Below are 20,897 nucleotides of genomic sequence, written 5' to 3'. Positions count from 1 at the left end.
TTTTAATTTTTAGATTCCAATACGTGTGAGATCATATAATATTTGTCTTTCTGTGTCTGATTTATTTCACTTAACATAATGGTCCATCCATGGTGTCAAAAATGATAAGATTTCATTCTTTTTATGGATGAATGATATTCCATTTTAAGTATGTGTGTAAAGGATATACATTTTTCCTTCCTTTCTTTCTTTTTTAATGCTCCACATTTTCTTTCTCATTTATCCATCAATGGACACCTAGATTGTTTCCATATCTTGGCTATTGTAAATAATGCTGCAGTGAACAGAGAGGTGCATATATCTTTTCAAGTTAGTGTTTGCTCATCTGTTCTTGCATGCTGCCTATGTTCTCCATTAGAGATATTCATATTCATTGTATTTGTTCATCATAGTTGTTTTAAATTCCCAGTCTGATAATTCCAACATCCCTGCCTTGCATGTTTGGTTCTGATGCTTGCTCCAACTCTTCAAATTTTTTTTTGCCTTTTGGTATGCCTTGTAATTTTTTTTTTCTTGATAGCCAGATATGATGTACTAGGTAAAAAGAACTGCTGTAAATAGGCCTTTGGTGGTGTGGTGAATGAATTATCAGGAGAAGGGAACCATTCTATAGTCTATGATTATGTCTCAGTCTTTTTTTGTTGTTTTTTTAAAGATTTTATTTATTTATTCATGAGAGACACAGAGAGCGAGAGAGAGGCAGAGACACAGGGAGAGGGAGAAGCAGGCTCCATGCAGGGAGCCTGATGTGGGACTCCATCCTGGGTCTCCATGATCACGCCCTGGGCTGAAGGTGGTGCTAGACTGCTGAGCCACCTGGGCTGCCCCGATGTCTCAGTCTTTTAGTAAGCCCATGCTTCTGGACTGTGAACTGCACAAATATTTCTTACTCTCTTCCCTTAGGTGGGACAAGATGGCTAGAGTGGGGTGGAGTTGGGTGTTCCCCTAAATCTGTTAGACACTGATTTAACCCTAGCACGTTAGGCTATAGTTAACTAGTTTCCGCAGAGGGCGGGCCTCATTAAGAACAAGAGTGCTCTGGAGTATTTCAAAATGTTTCTTTTTCCCTCTCCCTACTGGAAGTGTGAGGGGATTTTTCTGATATTTACCTTAGGAGCTTGGTCAAGCTTTTGGAAATAAATCTCACCAAATTGTGGGGCCCTCCCTATGACTGCATCCCCTTGGAATTTTAAACTCTGAGTTGTCTGCACTGGTCCTCTAGCAACTCATCAATTACAGTTCAGGTTTTCTTACCCTGGCACCAGTTCCTTAGTGTTTTCTGTTTTCAGACTTCTTGCTCTGATAACTCATAACTCTGTGTATTTGCTTGTCTGTCTTTCCAATCTTGAGGACAGCAGTTTGTCCTGTGCCCCTCCCTCTCTTATGGATCCAAGATTTTTCAGTTTATTCAGCTTTTTTACTTATTAGGGTAGAGTGATGCATTCCAAGCTTCTTGTATATGGAACCAGAAGTTCTAAGACCATGTTTGTTTATGTTATCTAACTTGTTTAAATACAATCATAATGACCAGATTTTAAACAAAATTCTATACTTAAGACTGAAAAATCATGCTGTTCATCTCTGTCATCTGCCAACTATGCTTTTTAAAAATTTTTTTATAAGAACTTAAGTGAATCTACATTGTTTGAATGCTAAAATGTGATTTCATATTGATCTTAAATGCTGTTGAGTATTCTTTTTAATATTGGCTTTGTTAATGATTTTATGTCTTAAATTTAAGTGATTTTATATCTTAAACCTTAAATTTCTATATCACAAGCTTGAAATATACTTTATTTGATCTTTAAGATAGAAAGATACTGTTAAACTGAATAGAAAATAAAGAAGGGTATGGGACTGGCGTAACTGACATGAAGATCAATGAACTAGAGTTGAGAATAAAGAAATAAACCCATATGTTTATGATCAGGTGATTTTTTACAAGGATTCCAAAGCAATTCAATGGGTAAAAAGTAGCCTTTCCAAACAAATTGTGCCAACTTGATATCCACATGGGAAACAATGAGGTTGCACCCTTACCTCATATGCATATGAAAATTAGCTCAAATGTATCAAAGACCTAAATATAAGAGCTAAAACTATAAAATTTATCAAAGAAAACATAACAGTAAATCTTCATGACCTGGATTAGGTAGTGGTTTCTTAGATGTGACACCAAAAGCATAAGCAATTAAAAAAATAAATTGGAATTCATCAAAATTAAAAACTGTGCTTCAAAGGACATTATTAAGAAAGTAAAAACAATACACAGAATAGGAGTAAATATTTGCAAATTGTATCTGATAAGAGTCTAGTATATAAAATATATATAAAGAAGTCTTAAAACTCAGCAACAAACAACCCAATTGAAAATGCAGAATAGCTTCATGAAGAAAAGAGCCTGGTCCTTCTACTTCCTCTTTCTCCCTAAATGTAAAACCTGCTAGAAAGCCTCTGCAGTGTGATGGTGTTAGTCTCTTGTTTATTAAAAGAGATGGGACCTGTTGGGGACCTGGATGCGGAGTTCTGCTGGTACGGTTGTCTCTTGCTGTGTTCCTCATGACATTAGCAAGATGAATCTTTAATTCATCATTCAGTTGCCTTATATGTACATATCTTCACAGTCACTAGATGAGGCCAGGTGATATTTATTTCTATTCTTAGTTATATAAGCATATAATTAATAGATTAAGTTAAAGGCTCTAAATAATGCCAAAAGGCCTTGAATCACTGGTTACAGTCCACTAAGGTAAGTTATTTAAATTCATTATTTAATAGCAAATTGCTAATGGATACATAAAAGCCTCTAGATGTTTAACAATCTTGATTAAAAGGGCTTAATCATGACTTTTTGAATGTTAAAATCTATGATTATAAAACAGTCTTTGTGAATAGGTTCTACTGAATGGTGAGCTTACCAATGAAGATTACTGATAACAGACAGTTGATAGATCTAATTTTTTAATTGAGAGAGAGAGAGAGAGTGAGTGAGAGACATCATGGGGAAGGGGCAGAGCGAGAGGGAGGGAGAGTCCCATGTGGACTCTGTGCTAAGCATGGAGCCCAATGTGGGGCTTGAGGCAGAGCTTGACTTCATGTCCCTAAGTTTATGACCTGAACAGAAACCAAGAGTCGGTCACTTAATGGACTGAGCCACCAAGGTGCCTCAGGATTTATTCTTTTATATTTATTTTTATTTACAAAACTTACATTTTTAAAGTATCATAAATGCTTAAAAAAGAACAGTTAGGTATACATCAGGAGTGATAGAAAAGGAAATGATCTGCCACATAAGTTACAGCGATTTGACACCAGTAAATTTAAATAAATTCAAATAGAGTACCTAAAATGGAATTCTGAGCTACATATCTACCAAGTCTGTGGTTGAGTTGGCTCAACACAAGGCAAGAGAATGAAATGTAGCGCAATATGATTTGTCATTATTATTTTCCCCAAATGTTACCTACCTGACAGTCCACTTCTATGAAGGCAATTCCCCACAACCTAAGGCACAAGGCAAGATTTCTAAGTCTGTTAGATTGCTTTCTCTTCCCACATGAAATTACAAAAAATAGAATTAAGAATTCTGGAATTAAGAAATTACATTAAACTAGTGCTGCATTGCTTTTTTAACAGAAAGGCCTTCTAAGTTGACTAGGCATAAAAACTGGCTAGTTTTGAAAGGGACTTTGTAATTGTGGAAGAACGTACAAATTCCTAATACCTCTTGTTAGTGAATTAATAGTGAGTGAAATGTAAAGAAGAATAAAGATTAAGGAGAGTGACAAATTGGAAAAATAATTCAGATTTTTTTAAAGACCTTATTTATTCATAGAGACAGAGATTGAGAGAGAGAGAGAGAGAGAGAGAGACAGGCAGAGGGAGAAGCGGGCTCCATGCAGGGAGCCCGACGTGGGACTTGATCCCGAGTTTCCAGGATCATGCCCCGGGCTGCAGGCCGTGCTAAACCGCTGCGCCACTGGGGCTGCCCCTCATTCAGATTTTTAAAAAAGGTCATGATCATTAATTTTCATGCCATGAATGAAAAATAATAAAATCAACCTTAAGTCAAATCTCTCTATGTAATATGTATTTTATTTTTATCAGCTACATTTTTAAGAAATTACAAGAACCATCTTACACACAAGACTTCCAGGTTTGTGCAGTTAAAAAATATGTATTACATAGCAGCTGTGCAGCAGAGTCCTATCTGGTACTCCCTGACTCTGCACTTCATCTCCCCATTGCAAGTAATCTGCTGGGGGCTCCTCCTGGATGTCCCCTCTCTGCTCTGTGCCCTGGAAACTCACAAAAGACAGTAAGCAGGGGCAGCTGCACAGCTGATCTCATTTTCTCCCCCCCTTTTCTCAGGGATCACTGTCCTTCATTGCCTAATGTCCGGTGCTCTGACAACCATTGTTTCATATATTCTGCTCAGTTTTTTGGTTCTGTCAGATGGGATGGTGAATTCAGCCCCCGGTATCCCATCATGATCAGAAAAGAATCTTTAACTAGATCTATACCAGTTCAAAAAATAAGTCTCATTGGAGCCCAATTTCTTATCTATTTACTGAATCGATTATATTTCACATATATTATGTAATATTGCTCTATTAAGGGGAGGTAGTTAAATCACATTCAAATGTTTACACTAAAACATTTCACTATCTTTTGGAAACTACTTTTTCAGTGTCAGTTAAAGGGAAACTGTTATCACAAGATTGCTTTATCAAGAATCAGGAAGTACAATGAGATCAGCATTAGATCTTGAAAAATATTGTTATGAGTAGGAGACTATATATATTAGGTACCCGATTGGAAAACATACTTGCCAGAATTGTCTTCCTGGATTAATTTGCTCTATTGAGCTTCTTCATCATTTGATGTGATGTCAGCTACTAATGGAACAATTACTTTACCACTAAGTACTCGCATTACTCTAGCATTTTTAATGAGCTTACTAGCTTTTGCTATAATGCTAGGAAATGCTGTGGTTATTCTAGCTTTTGTGGTGGACAAAAAGCTTAGACATCGAAGTAACTACTTTTTCCTTAATTTGGCCATTGCTGACTTCTTCGTTGGTAAGTTTCATGTCTTTATTTCAGATAATCTTTTCCAATTATAACTTCTTTCTAAAACCTTTAAATTAGCTTTTTTTCTTTTTAAAGATTTTATTTATTTATTCATGAGAGACACAGTCAGAGAGAGAGGCAGAGACACAGGCAAAGGGAGAAGCAAGCTCCATGTAGGGAGCCTGATGTGGCACTTGATCCCAGGTCTCCAGGACCAAACCCTGGGCTGAAGGTGGCACTAAACCACTGAGCCACCCGGGCTGCCCTAAATTAGCTTTAAAAAAAAATAAGCTTCTGTTATTTCAAGGGACTGTTTAGAATTGGGGATGTTAAAATAAAAAAGTTTAAGGATTAAAATTCTGAGGAAACTATATGCCACTTTAGGGGAATAGTATGTATGTGTAAATCAGGTTTGTAGGAGAATTTTCCTTGACAAAATTTATTTTCTTTTTATAGAATAAAAATAAGTCCAGAATAGTTCTAAAATTGCTTTAGTCTAAGATTTATTTGTTTCTGGAGCTATTTTCCTTGTATATTTAGGTTTATAAGTATATGTAGAAATGTCAGCTGATAGTATTGCTTTATAGGAGCTTCTAGTATAATTTAACTTGTCGTGTCTATAGCTACATAAATGCTTTCATTTATTTTACAGTGAAAAAAACCCCTCATAAAATGCTTACTTCGTTGCCTGGAACATAGGGTTACTCAACAAATGTTAGTCCTCTTTTGATTTCTCTACAGATAGATGACAACTCAAAGCAAGATCACAAATGATAGTAGATTACCTACCATGTGTAAGGACTGTTAAGTACTCAAGTATGATTAGAAAATGACATATACAGAAGACTAAGTTAATTTCTTTCTTTGGTAAGGTTTCAATGTAGGAGAGTGGATAAGAGAAGCTCACAAGTGACTGCAACAGTATAGAGTATGATACGAGAACCACAGGGACCCACCAAGTGCTATGGGCACTCAGAGGAGGGAGAAAGCACATCTGGTTAGTGGGTAGAAGCATCTGAAATGAACTTCAGAGGATGGGTAGAATTTCCATAGGCAGAGATGGAGAGGAGTATTCTAAGAATCAGCAAAGACATGCTGGTAGAAAATCATCGTGTCCATCTTCCTAAGTGTGAGCTCCAGACAGGCTGTGTGGGATCAATAGGGGATGAAGCTGGAGTAGTTGGAATCTATATAATGAAGGCCCTTGAATACTAGTGTGTCTGGACTGGAGGTTTTTCAACAGAAAATGTGAAGATCTGGATTTTTAAAGCAGAAGAGTGATCGGATGGATTGAGGCTTTACCTTGGAGGCATTAGCAGAGATGTGGCAGGTGGCAGAAGCCAGAGCAGGTGGCGGCTTGGCTTCGGAAACATTCCTGCAGCAATCTAGGCACAAGTCATATGATGAGGTTCTGAGCGACTGCGGGGAGTGTAGAAAGGAAGTTGGGGAGGCAGAGCTGCAAGGGTGGGGTTGGGCAGGAGATAAAGATTAAGTTCTAGGAACAAGAAAAGTATGGCATGATTTATAGGAATAGGGGGCATTAGGGAGGGCAGCTAATGCTTCTGATATTGTACTGATAAACGTCCTGGAGAAAACTTCTAGCTTTGAGAGATGGATGTGGAGTCACAGCATAGAAGGATCACAGATGAAGATGGTGAACCACATAGAAGTATTGAAAAAAAGCAAAAATCTCCCCTTTCCTCTCCTCAATTCTGCCCCTTCAGGTAACCCACATTAACAACTTGAGGTAGATCCTTCCATATCATTTTCTATAATCACAGACACATGTATAACTATATGATTATATTTAATGTGAAGAGAATATTCGCTATAAATATACTTCTCCCTCTTTGCCTTCTTCACAGAATTGTACAGCTTTTAGATAATACCTAACACTTCAAGTTGATTATGTATTTTGACTAACTCAAATGGAGTGGCAGTAGGGAGGGATCGGGTAAAACTATACCCAACCACAAGAGCCTGAGGCCTGAAGCTTTTGAACAAAGATGGTACTAGATAAGCACAGAGGGTTTCCTGGTATGGCCCAATGGAAGCATCAGGGCAGCCCCACCAGCATGTGCTTGCACACCAAGGGAAATATCCCTGCTGGTGTAGTTATTCAACACTCCTGAGGGTCTCCCTCCATTGGCAGGTGGATGGGAAAAGGAATGGCTTTGCAGCTGATGACAGCAGACACAAGCCAGAATCTTTGTTAATCTGCCAGTCTCCTCCTTGATCTTTCCCTTTCCCCCTACCAGCTTCATCCAGAAGCCCACTTATTTAATAGTATTTGCCATGATGGTATAAGAAATTAGGACAGCCTCTGAGAACTTTCTGTAACAAGATTGGAGTTTGAGAGTTTGGTGTTGGGGCTGTTCTTTGTCCTTAGTCATGCTTAGCAGTGGGCTTTTTGGCTCTGAGCCTATAGGCTCATGATGGTGGTGCTGGGCCAGGGGAGAACTCAGGAGAACTTTCCTGTAGTTGTAAGGCAGAAATTCTTAGTTCTTTTGGTCAAGAGACCTTGATCTCCAGAACCACGTGGTGACAGCCTGGAGTATTGCATGTGCTAGGTATTGTGGGCTTTGGCCGAATGCCCTCTTCTCACAGGTTTCAGAACTGGCCTCTAATCGAAAATCTAAATTTGGGGCACTTGAGTAACTTTCCAGGCTGAATGTAATGTTTAGCAAAGACTTATTGAGAAGAAATTCCAGTACCAGCTACATTGATATAAATATATCTCATCTGCACACTCTTCCAGAAAAAAAAAATACTATCTCTATAAGCAGATATCTATAAAATTGGTATCACATGACTATGTTTCCATCTATGGGTTCCTTCTTCACATCTACACGTGTGTGGGCACCTAGGGCCTACATGACCATGTGACAGATGGCCAGGCAGGATCTGCAAGGACAGAGATGGTTGGGGCCAACAGAATCTGAACCGTATTTTAAGAGGTCAGAGTTTATCTTTAGTCCCTTCATGCCTCAGTTCAGGACTCTTCTCTGTTGGTTAGCTTGGGCTGCTACAACCAAATGCCTGTCTGAGTGATTTAACAGCAATCGACTTTCTCATGTTCTGGAGGCTGAGAAGTCCCAGAACAAAGTGCCAGCAGATTTGGTTCCTGGTGAGGGCTCTCTTCCTGATTTGCAGGCAGCTGCCTTCTCGATATGTTCTCATGTGGCCTTACCTTTGAGTGTGCATGGAGAGAGCGAGCAAGTAAGCTCTCTGGTGTTTCTTCTTATAAGGATACAAATGCTGTTGGATTAGGGCTCCATCCTTAAGACTCCTTTAACTTTACCTCCTTGTAGGCCCTATCTCCAAATGCAGCCACCCTGAGGGGTAGGGCTTCAACATGTGAATTTTGGGGGGACACAAACATTCAGTCCATAATACTCTCTATGCACTAACCATTGTCCACACATTCCCCTATTGACCCAAAGAATTCACTGGGGTTTTTAGCTCCCCACAACTTTTGATTGTCATTTTCTCATGGAAATTGTAGCTTCTTACCTGGTTTTGGAAAGAAGGGACAATGCCAGATAGTGGCAATTTTCAAGCAATTTGGGCTTCCCCATGCTCATTATCCAATGCTGGCTTATTTTGAAGTAGGCACTCTCTGAGGTACTGGGGGTATAACAGTGAAAATAGGGACAAAAACTCCCTGTCCTCATGGTGCTTCTATTTCTACTGGGCTGCTGCTGGTGGTGAGACATATAATAAATATAAATAAGTGAATAGGGATCCCTGGGTGGCGCAGCAGTTTGGCGCCTGCCTTTGGCCCAGGGCGCGATCCTGGGGACCCAGGATTGAATCCCACGTCGGGCTCTCGGTGCATGGAGCCTGCTTCTCTCTCTGCCTGTGTCTCTGCCTCTCTCTCTCTCCCTCTGTTACTATCATAAATAAATAAATTAAAAAAAAATAAGTGAATAAAATTATATAGCATTTTAGAGGGTGGTCATTGTTAGTGAGAAAAACAGCAGGGAAGAGGGAGAGAAAGGGTGCTGGAGATGGAGTTTGCCATTTAAATGCCAGGGGTGGGGCTCACTGGTTAGGACACATCAGAGTGAATAAGAAGGAGCTCTAAAGGAAGAGCATTTCTTGCTGGGGCAAGTGCAAGGATCTGAGGGGTGAGTGTGCAGTGTATCTGAGGCAGGAGGATCTGGAGTGGAGGGAGTGAGGGGCAGAGGGAGTAGCAGGAGGTTAGACGGAAAGGCGGGGAGCAGGCTGGGGTGAGCAAATGGCCTGAGGTTTCACAGGGCTTTTCTTCTCATCCTTCTTTTTTCTGCTCTGTTCTCCTTCTTCCTTCACTTCCTTGTTTTTATTTCTTCACTGCCTTCTCTTAATATAGTTTGTTTTCCCTCACTTCCCACCCCCTAACCCACTTAAACTGTCATGCTAAAGGTACATTGCTGTTTTCAAGAAACTGACTCTTAGTTTTGCTTATCAAGTCAATCTGACTCAGAAGCATGATTCCAGAGTGGCAGTTATAGACACACTTCGGAGTGGGCATATCCTAGAAATAGCAATGATTCAGTTTTTGAAACTGCTTTGGAATTAGCCACAAACATTGCCATCACTCAACAAGACGGAGGATCTAAGCATGACATTTGTGCCAAAATATTATGTAGAACATGAGGTGACAGCAGGGTTTTATTAAAGCCAGAGGATTGGCTATTTGAAACTGCTGTCTCAAGCAGCTCCTGAAGTTTTGAACACACCCAAACACACCCTTCCTCTTTCATCTAATTCAGAAAATGTGTGGACAAGATTACTGAACTCACACCCTCCCTTTAACATTGAAAGAGACAGTGTGTCTGTAATGCAAATGATTATTGGCCATTGTACTTTTTGTCATTCTGTGGAGGAAATAAGCATGTGTGTGTGGAAAATACTCATCTTGGGAATATTGGAAGCCACAACTCTGGACCAAAATAGGATACATATCTCTGTTTTGAAGATACTTTGATTTATCTCAGGTGATTTATCTTAGGTACTTTGATTTATCTCATTTACCTATTTTATACCATAGGTGTGTGTATGCATGCATGCACACACCCCTTTGAGATGGAAGGCCCCATAAATAAGATTGGTTATCATTAAAAATATAATCAAGGCATGAAACAAGCAGGCAAATTGAACTACATATAAGAACTGACCACAAAACTCTTCCATCTCGATGATGCTTTGTCTCTCATCTTTGTATGTGAACTTAGGTATAGAAAACTAAATTCTGCATTCCCTTTCACTGGTGCTGAAACCACACCATTATATCCTCATGTCATCTGGTTTTGGGAGAATGCAGGGTTTCCTTCATCCTTCTCCTTTCTTTTGCCTTTACTATTGTTCATCATCGGTTAATTTGATTTTCAAATGAAAATAGGACATCTTGTCAAGTGCCTGATAAAATATGAAGTTTCTCACTGAGCTTCCTTCCTCTTGATAGATTATATTCTTAGTGAGTGGTGTCACTTGTCTGAAATGTCATCACAATGAAAAATTCCAACAAAGCTAAAGGAAAGGGAGCCCAGTTTAGTCATTTTTCATAATTAAGCAATTTTTGTGCAGAGCTGAACCACTTACATATTTGTTCACTCAGTGAAGTGCAGTGGTTAAAGTTGGGAGTTCTGAAATCACACTGCTTGGCTTCAAAGCCAATCTTCTGTTTACTAGTGGAGTGGACCTTGGGCAATTATGTCTTCATCTTGAGCTATAAGTTCTTTATCAGCGACATCACCATGGTTTCTACCTCAGACAGTTTCTATGAACATTAAATGAGATGATATATGCAGCAGACATAGCATGATGTCTGGCATATGGTAACTGCACAATACATATCAACTACTACTAACTTATTTAAGTTAAATGTATCAGCCATTGGTCAGCTCTCAGTGTTGTGAAAAACGCAAAGATCAATTTACAACTGAGGTCCCATCTCTCAGGAGAAATACATGAAAAGATGACAGAGATCCAAAATAGAATGTATTTGTACATGAGAGAGGGAGCGAAGAGCAAAGTGTCAGCACAGTGCAGGTGACAGAGGGGTAACTTCTGGCAAGGAAGTTCTGAGAAAGATGACAAGTCATTTTTGTGAACTGAATGAAGAATGAGATGGAAGTAAATAGACTTTTCAGTAGAAGAGAGGAAGATATTCTAGGAAGAAAGAGTGCTGTTGCCAAAGGACATGTGAAACTGTGGGCTGTGTTTGGGGGAAGGCTGGCCCATTCTGTCTGGGTTGGATCATGAACATAAAGATGACTTGTGCTGTATATGGCTGGAGATGCAGATTGAGACCTGAGCTTAATTTGGAAAGTAATAAAGAAACGTATGATATTTATAACAGCCATTGCAAAAATAGTATTTAAGAAAGAAAATAGTATATAAGGAATGTGTAGATAATCAGTCTTGAGTTTGTTAATGAAACACCATGAATTTCTAAATTATAATCAAGACAGTTTTAGTCAGTTCAGGTATGTCATTGTGTTGTATGCCTATGCCTCTTTGTATTCATTGATACATGCTTTTTTTTTTTGCCTTATTTTTCCTTGTACAGGTATGATCTCCATTCCTTTGTACATCCCTCACACTCTGTTTGATTGGGACTTTGGAAATAAACTCTGTGCATTTTGGCTCATTGCCGACTATCTTTTGTGTACAACATCGGTGTATAACATTGTTCTCATCAGCTATGATCGATACCAGTCAGTCTCGAATGCTGTAAGTGAAAACATTAATTTACCTTCTTTAGAAGATTATGTACTTACACATTTAGGGTCCAAAAGGAAAAACTTTTTGCGTGTAATTTTTTTGTTTAGTTGGCAAACCTTTGAGGATCCTGATTATCCTTCTGTTATTTGGCACTAAGTTTTCATTGGCCCTTAGAGAACAATTTCTGTGTATGATTTGGCTAAGTTATTCACTCCTCTATATACCACTCAAGTGGAAAGACATAAAAAAAAGAATCCAAGGCAAGTTTTCAGAAGTGGTAGACTGAGTCCACAGTAGATTGGATATACATGAGAGTCACAGTAGGCTTATCAGTTCCATTCCTTACACAAACTAAGACATGAAGATTTTCTTCAGGTGGAACCTGGTGGGCAAGCAGAAAGATGCCCAGACTTTTTTTTTTTTTTTAAGATTTTATTTGCTCATTCATGAGAGACACACAGAGAGAGGTAGAGACACAGGCAGAGGGATAAGCAGGGTCCCTGTGAGGAGCACCATGTGGGACTTGATCCCGGGACCCTGGGATCACAACCTGAGCCAAAGGCAGATGCGCAACCACTGAGCTACCCAGGCATTCCGATGCCCAGACTTTTGAATGTCGTGAGAAAATAGCCAAAGGAAAAAAGAATATACAGAGAAGCTATAGGTCAGATAGTGGGACCAGCCTGGAAGATCAAGTCCCAAAGCCTGTGTAGGATCCATGCCAAGAAAGTCTGAAATGACGTAAGATTTGGAATAGCAAATGCTAAATTTATTAGCAATAGAACAAGGGGAAATACAAGGCAGATGCAAGTAAAGACAGAGGGTGACAGGAGTATAGCAATACAGAGCAGTAATCTGAAGTCTTTGAGACCTAGATAGGAAACCTCCTTCACTCCCCTCAAATCTTTAGGGGATACTACTGTGTGATTTTGCTAAGTGCTGGGATAAGTCTCCACTTTTGAGGAGCACAACAGGCTAATGTGGAGAAAGATCTAAAAACAGATGGGTTCGGTAGAGTAGACTAAGTGCCATGTTGGAAGTATTGGGAGGACAGTGACAGCTCTGACTTGGGAGGGCTGCACAGCTTGGAGCAGACAAGGGTATATTGCGTAAGGCAAGGATCAACTGCAGTAACAAAGATGAGGCTCAAACAAGATTGAAATTTCTTTTTCTCTCACAGAACATTCCAGGAAAGCCTCTGCTCAGAAAATCATCTAGGAACCTAAGCTAACAGGGTGGCTCTGCACCCTCTAGGGCAGGGGTCAGCAAACTTTTGTTATAAAGGAAACTACGGTCTCTGTTGCAACTGCTCAAATCTACCATTATGGCACAAAAAGAGCCATACATAATATGTTAAAAAAAAATAAAAGGGAATGATTCATTCATTGTGTTCCAATGAAAATTGATCTAAACAGGTGGTGGGCCACATTTGTTTCATAGACACTAGTTCACTGATCCCTGCTCTAGGTCATTATTCTGCTCTTGACCATTATTCTCCATGGTCAAAGTCAGGTTGCTGTCATTCCAGGTTCTAGAAAGGATGAGCAAAGGGCAGAAGTCCAGGGTAAGGGATTTTCTTTTAACCAAGTGGTGCAGAATCATACAATCATTTCCACTCACATTTTATTGGTGACATTTAGTCATATGGTCTCACATCTCATTGCAAGAAAAGCTGGGAAATGTGGTCTCTAGCTGAGCTGCCATATTGTCAGGAAGAAGAGGAGAATGAATGTGTCGGTCCAGACACTTGGCATCAGGTACTTCATGGCCCACTGCAATTTGTAGCACACAAACTCTGGAGAGAGTACAGATTAGCTTGGATGAGCAATTCAGATGCCTCTAAGCTCATGGTTTTCTAATTGCAGGTTGTGATCCACATGGTTTTCCATTGCAGGCTGTTGAGTTATGAAGTCAGTTCATGGATTGTGGCAGCTTTTTTTTTTTTTTTTTAAAGAAAAAATAGAGAAAAAAACCCATAGTAAAACAGAACTAAAAAATAGAGTATAAAATATCAGAGTGTCTTTTACATAATAAATGTAGGTATTATTTTATGAGTACTTCTGTCTGTGCACTTAGTTATGATACAAAATGTATTTCTTTTTTTTTAATTTTTATTTATTTATGATAGTCACAGAGAGAGAGAGAGAGAGAGAGAGGGGCAGAGACATAGGCAGAGGGAGAAGAAGGCTCCATGCACCGGGAGCCCGATGTGGGATTCGATCCCGGGTCTCCAGGATCGCGCCCTGGGCCAAAGGCCCGCGCCAAACCGCTGTGCCACCCAGGGATCCCTATTTCTTAAAAAATAAAATAATATAATGTATTTCTTAGTTTGAGTCCATCAGAATGTTCAAAAGTGCTTTAATTCATAATATTTCCGATTTATACTTAAACATTTCCCTTTTTTTCTGAGTTAATATTTCTTTTTAGTCTTCACTGGATGTTCCTAGTTAATGTTCACTAGGACATCCCTTTGCTGGATGTTCAAGCTCTTGAGTCTATCTTGGGTTTGTGCAAAGGCAAGGGACACTTTGTATAGTTAGGACAAGTGTTAGAAGTCACAGAGACATGAAGACTGAGGTATAGAGAGAAAATGAGTGGGTTTGTTTCCTAGTCTTGCCTTAAGGAATTCCCGTGGCCATGTAGGTTCTAATTTGATGAGGCCTGGGTCAGCCAGATCTAAGATCTTTAGTACATAGCACAGAGTCAAATGTGTAACAAGAGCTCCACATACCAGTGTGTGGATGTTTGCAAGGGATACACAGGTAGCTCTTGTATCTCTGTTGGCTAATAGTTCAAATATAGCCATGTGAGCCAGGAAGCCCTCAAAGACCACTGGAGCTCATAGGAAGTAGTTATGGGGAAGCTGAGTTCTTGTTGTAGTTCAAAGTGGAGGAGACAATATGGGAAGGCAGGTTGTGGGCTAGGCCTGAGAAGTGGAAATCTGACAATAATTCAGAAAAGGAAGGCCCAGTGCAGATGGCAGTGCATGACTACAGTGCTCAGACACATTTTCTGGAGGGGCAGATTTCTGTGTGGCTGAAACAAGAGTGGATGCAGGAAAGTAGAACAGTGTAGTTGGAAGGAGTGGGGATTAAAATGCGTATAGAATTAAGATGGTAAGTGGAGAGTATTTATTTATTTACTTATTTTTTACCTGAAGATGAAGAAGGAAGCTTAACAGTAAAATCAAGACCATGAAAATATTGTTGCTGGGGGCTGGCTAGTTTCCTAGGACTGCTGTAATCAAGTATTGTACACTGGATGGCTTAAGACCATAGACATTTATTATCCGGAATACATTTAATGTTTGGAGACCTGAAGTCCAAAATCAAAGTGTAGGCAGGGCAATGCTCTCTCTGCTGCTGGTTCCATGCCTTTCTCTTAGCTTCTAATATTACCAGCCATCTTGGCATTCCTTGGCGGTCCTTGGCTCGTATGTGTCACTCCAGTCTCTGCTTCCATTGATACAGTGTTCTCCCTGTGTGTCTGTGCCTTTCTTATAAGGACACTAGTCATATTCGATTAGGGCTCACCCTAATTAAATATGACCTCATCTTAACTTGATTATATCTGCAAAGAGGTCATACACACAGGTACCAGGTCTTAGGACTCCAATGTATCTCTTTGGAGGACACATTTCAACCTGCAACAGGTGCTTAGAATGGCTCTGCAATCTCATCTCATTATTAACACCAGCAAGTTCTGGGGGCTGCTCTGCCTTATAAAAGAAACTTGATTGACCGAATGTTTGGATATCTTATTGGGGTGGGTAGGGAAGCAGGATAAGAGGCAATATCCTGAACAATGAACATATTCTGTCATGGGTGAGGACTGGGCCATTGATTGATATCAGGAAGGCCACTCCAACTGGCTTGGGCCTGGATTCAAGCAATGCTTGAGCTATCTATCAAAAATGCTACCCAGAGATGAAGAGATGGGCATTGTCCTTTCAATTCCCTTGGATGTCCATTATCCCATTTGACCTTATGCATAATAGAAAAGAGATCACTTTCCAGCATATTGCATCACATCATTACAAAGGCTGAACAGAGCAATTAAAAAACTAAATGCAGTTTTATGACCATCTGGGTATTGTTACCATCTTCATAATCATTAGATTTAGTGCAAGAGATATATTAATTAGTGGCATGAGAAGCAGAAGGTAAAAAAGTGTATTGTATATGGGAACTTGTGGTCAGCACCATATGCATTTTAGCTTAGCCTCAGAAATATCAGTAATTTGAAAAAAAAAAAAACCACTTCCCTGCAGTTTTTAAAAATAACTTTTCTTTCTTCTTCTTCTTCTTCTTCTTCTTCTTCTTCTTCTTCTTCTTCTTCTTCTTCTTCTTCTTCTTCTTCTTCTTCTTCTTCTTCTTCTTCTCCTTCTTCTTCTTCCTTTTTTTTTTTTTAAGTCTGCTTCTTCTTACCTCCAGCCAATTGGTGAGCCCTTCCCAGCCTGCACAATCCATCAAAGAAAGACAGTGCTGGGCATTGTTGTACCTTTTTAATAGAAATGAGAAAACACACCATAGCATGAAATTTAGAGACTTGTAGAGAAAATAATACATAAGCAACAGTGGAAAGAGAGGCATGTTTCAGTTTCATGGGGGAAATCATTTCCTTTCCCTTGAGTGAGGAAATCAGAGAAATATAGAACATATGAGCTGGAAGGAACTTACTGATCTAAAAAAAAGCTTAGGAAGGTTGTTCCAGGTCCCCTTAAAAAAATTCTTGGTTAATGTGTTTATGTGACCTTTCAGATTTCTTATAGAAAATATTTTTAAAGATTTCAGGATCTATCAAAGATCATGGGCCCTGAGAACTGAGAGCAATCCTTACTCATAGAACCTCATTTTCCCTTATAGTAGTTAGTCTTTATGACCAAGCAGACCTAGAGCATTCTTCATCCTTTAAAAAAGACTGTGGTCCTTGCCACAGCCATGTCTCTCCTAGTGGCTGGCCACCACAGCTTTGGCACCATTTTTGTCAAGTGGAAATGTTTATAGAAAGAAATGATTTGGTAATGCTCAGTAACATTCTATTATGTCTCCATAGCAGCTTTAGACTTTGTGTGTGTGTGTGTGTGTGGGTGTTCATCTCCTTGGGAGTGATGTAAGAATTCTCTTTTTGATACCACCTTGAAGTCTCTGGATAAACTACAGAGTAGATTCTTCCTAAATATCAGAATCAAAAAAGCCAGTGGCATTCAAACTTGTTTGACTGTGACCACAGAGGGAAACCATTTGATAGGGGGTTCAGTGCATGTGTTTCTCTCTCTCTATGTATATCTACATTCCCAAAGCAAAAGTTTCATCAAACAATACAAACTCATCTAATTGTGAAGCATTCTGACATTGACTGCTCTACTTCATTAAAAGAAAAATTCTGATCATGATCCAGCTGGCAGATTGAGAAACATTGTGAAAAGGGGCACCCAGTTTCAGTTGTTCCACCATTCAGATTAGTATCTGTAGAGTAGGAAACATTGCATTCTTATTTTAGATATTGATCTTAACATTTTCTAGAGGGCCAGAGGTTTAATAGATTCCTTCTGGTAGGTCGCTAAGAAAGTCTGCACCTTGGACCAAGCTCTACTGAACCCTCTGTCTTGGCCCATATCATGTTATCCAGGGCTAGGTAACTTCCCTACCTCTTGCATAGCACTGAAACTTCTGAGCGCCTATGATATGCCTTATGCAACCAACATATGTTCATTATATTGAAACAATTTATTTGGTCTCTTTTAGGTTTCTTACAGAGCTCAACACACTGGGATCTTGAAGATTGTGTCTCTGATGGTGGCAGTCTGGGTGCTGGCCTTCTTAGTGCATGGGCCAATCATTCTAGTTTCAGAGTCTTGGAAGAATTCCAGTTTCGGAGTCGTGGAGGAGAAGGATTGTGAACCTGGATTCTTTACCAGGTGGTACGTCCTTGCCATCTCGTCATTCTTTGAATTCCTTGTCCCAGTCTTCTCGGTGGCCTATTTCAACATGTACATATACTGGAGCCTGTGGAAGCGTGGCAATCTCAGTCGGTGGCAAAGCCAGCCCACACTCACTTCTGTCTCTTCCAGTAACTGTGGATCCTTACTTAGGGGTGGACTGTTTTCAAGAACATCTCTTTCTGAACAGAAGGAAACAGCACCATCTGTTCCTTTGAAAAGACATGAAAGAAAGAGCAATCTTTTGCTTTCTTTAAGAGCCCAGATGAATAGCAGTATAATTACTTCCAAAATGGCTTCCCTCACCCATTCTGATTCCCTGTGTCTTCACCAAAGGGAACATATTGAACTGCTTAGAGCCAGGAAATTAGCCAAGTCACTGGCCATTCTCCTAGGTGTTTTTGCCGTTTGCTGGGCTCCCTATTCTTTGTTCACCATCATTCGCTCAATTTACCCACTAGAACAGCGTCCTCAAATAGTTGGGTATGAAATCACGTTTTGGCTTCAATGGCTCAATTCCTTTGTCAATCCTTTTTTGTATCCATTGTGTCACAAGCATTTCCAGAAGGCTTTCTTGAAAATATTTCATATGAAAAAGCCATCCATACCATCACAGAATCGGTCAGTGTCCTCTTAAAGATAATTTTATCATTGACAAAAATTTTAGTCTTAATCTCACCTACATGAATTTGATCTGGCTTTCATTTTCATTTCTTCCCTTTCTATGCTACCAGGAAAGTCCATAAAATTGTAACACTTGAAAGTTTTTTAAAAAATTGGAGCCTGGAAGTCAAGGGAAAATTATTCCGGTGAATAATAATAGTACAATTAGAAATAGATGACAATGTTTTTGTAAACTCCTAGCCACAAATGCACTGTACTTTTCTGACTCATTGCCTCTTCCTTAGCTTTAAGATCTTTTTTTTTTAAAGATTTTTTATTTATTTATTCATGAGACACACACACACACACACACAGAGGCAGAGACAGAGACAGAGACAGAGACAGAGACAGAGACAGAGACAGAGGGAGAAGCAGGCTCCATGCAGGGAGCCTGATGTGGGACTTGATCCCGAAACTCCAGGATCACGCCCTGGGCCAAAAGCAGACAATAAACTGCTGAGCCACCCAGGGATTCCCCAGCTTTTAGATCTCGATACAGCATTCATTGTGAAAGTTAAGAGTTCTTGTTTTCTTTCAACAATCAGTGTTTGCTATAGTCTCCAGTGAATTTCACTTTTTATTTTATAATAATGAAAACTTGTCAAGTTTTTAAATAATTTTTTCCTAAAGTATACAAGAGGAAAAGGGGCTCTATTGCTTTCTCGCTGAAGGTGGACAACTCTATTATGATCAGTGGGCAGACGTGTTGGGGCTTGAGTTGTCAGAAGCAGGGAGTGAGGCTGTGCCCAGACGGAAAAGTGGAAGGTATATGTACTTCTGGACTCTATTCCTGATCCCAGAAAAGAAGGAAATGTGGGGTGGGAAGGGCAGGTAACTGCAGCTCTCAAAGGTCCTCAGTGCAGTTATTTGGGAGGCTCAGTGATTACTGGTTGAGAGAGTAAGGGGCAGACAAGATTACCATCTGGTTGAAAGGACAGCTTTCCTTTTTTTTCCTTCCTGCCCTCTTCTTCCAACTTCCATGTTGGCTAAAACCTCTGTGAGAAAATATGGAAGAAAAAGAAAGGCTAAGAGATAACAAAAAAGATCATGTGATTAAACCTGAGGTACCTGGTATAACATTCACAGAACTACTGGATGTCAGTAATTATTAATAAAATATACCTTCTGTATTTATTTGATGTCTTTAGTATATGTGCAGAGCTCAAGTGGTTCCTTTATATGCAGTTTGTGTTGATTATATTCTGCCGATGAGTCACATTTTCTTAGTCTGGTGACATTTCATTCTTTTTGTCATTATTAATTTTTCTTCTTCTTCCCCTCCTCCACTTGCTTCCCCTCCTTCTTGTGTTCTTGCCTGCTTTGTCATAACATTGCATTTGGATTTCATGGTTAATTTCATCTCTCACATAAGGTTTTATTAGTGTTTCTTTTGTAAGTTCTCAAAATTCCTATATGGTTTAGTCATTTTCATATTTTTTGGACCTTTGAAACCTTGGTTAATTTCAAACACTAAAATGTGAAAATCCTGTAAGTACATTAATGATTAGATATGCCCATAATTTTTATATATACTTATGCCTTGCATGAAGTCTAAAATAGGAGATACACATTGAACATTTAATAGTAATCTTGAAAATTTGAGAAATAAACCCTTGTAAATATGCAGGTTTTTATAAAGTTGTCACTTGTCAGCTATTGTTTTTGACATTTAAAAATTAGGAGTTGTGGATTTCATTCATTTCATACGAATGCTGGAGGCTTGAATGTTCATTGAATGGTGAGGCCCTATGAAAATGTTTTCTGGTTGAACCCTAGCAGAAACATGCCTAAATATTCATATGTATTTTCTAAAATATAGAAAATATAATATATATTGTATTTCATTAAAAAATGTCATCACTATAAAACACAATACTGTTGCCTTAGTTATCACTATAAAAGAAAACGCAGCAAATTGTCTATGAAAAATTACTTAAAAAAAACATTGTTAGGAAGTCCCATTCTATTTTAAAATTGTTGAGAGGCGAGCAATATATGTCTTGGAAGTGATGAAGTATGATACATTTATGATGAATGAACAGAATAAGGCTAATCCTTTGTGAAATGAGAATTTGACTAAATAAATACTTTTTTATGACATTCATGTATTCATTCAACAAACATTTTTTAGGGGTCTATTATGTGTTAGCTACTTATTGTAAAGATGCCTGTGAACCTTGCTGATTTAGATTCCTTGGGGTAGAAATTTTACTTTGGGGTTCTCTTACTGTGATAGCACCCTATAGGTACTCAGTGAATATTTATTGAAGGCATGCATTAGGCATTTTTGTAAAAATGAAATATAAATCCTAGATTTAAAATCCAAACCTTTAAAATTTGCCCTGGAGGAACTTTAAAATATGTTTTTCATTATAAGAAAAGTAATAGGGATCCCTGGGTGGCGCAGCGGTTTAGCGCCTGCCTTTGGCCCAGGGCGCGATCCTGGAGACCAAGGATCGAATCCCACGTCGGGCTCCCGGTGCATGGAGCCTGCTTCTCCCTCTGCCTGTGTC

General features: G+C 39.2%; 1 protein-coding gene across 1 annotated transcript; it reads left to right on the top strand.

The window, feature by feature from the left end:
* Positions 1–4,796: 4,796 nt before the first annotated feature.
* On the top strand, positions 4,797–18,737 carry HRH4 (histamine receptor H4). Its single transcript, XM_038541790.1, has 3 exons — positions 4,797–5,081; positions 11,626–11,789; positions 17,528–18,737. Exons 1-3 carry the CDS (start codon positions 4,889–4,891, stop codon positions 18,356–18,358), a joined length of 1,188 nt encoding a protein of 395 aa, XP_038397718.1. The 5' UTR covers positions 4,797–4,888; the 3' UTR covers positions 18,359–18,737.
* The last annotated feature ends 2,160 nt before the right edge of the window (positions 18,738–20,897 follow it).

The sequence above is a fragment of the Canis lupus genome, chromosome 7 (assembly GCF_011100685.1).
Source record: "Canis lupus familiaris isolate Mischka breed German Shepherd chromosome 7, alternate assembly UU_Cfam_GSD_1.0, whole genome shotgun sequence".
Taxonomy (NCBI): domain Eukaryota; kingdom Metazoa; phylum Chordata; class Mammalia; order Carnivora; family Canidae; genus Canis; species Canis lupus.
This window is presented reverse-complemented; position numbering and strand designations above follow the sequence as displayed.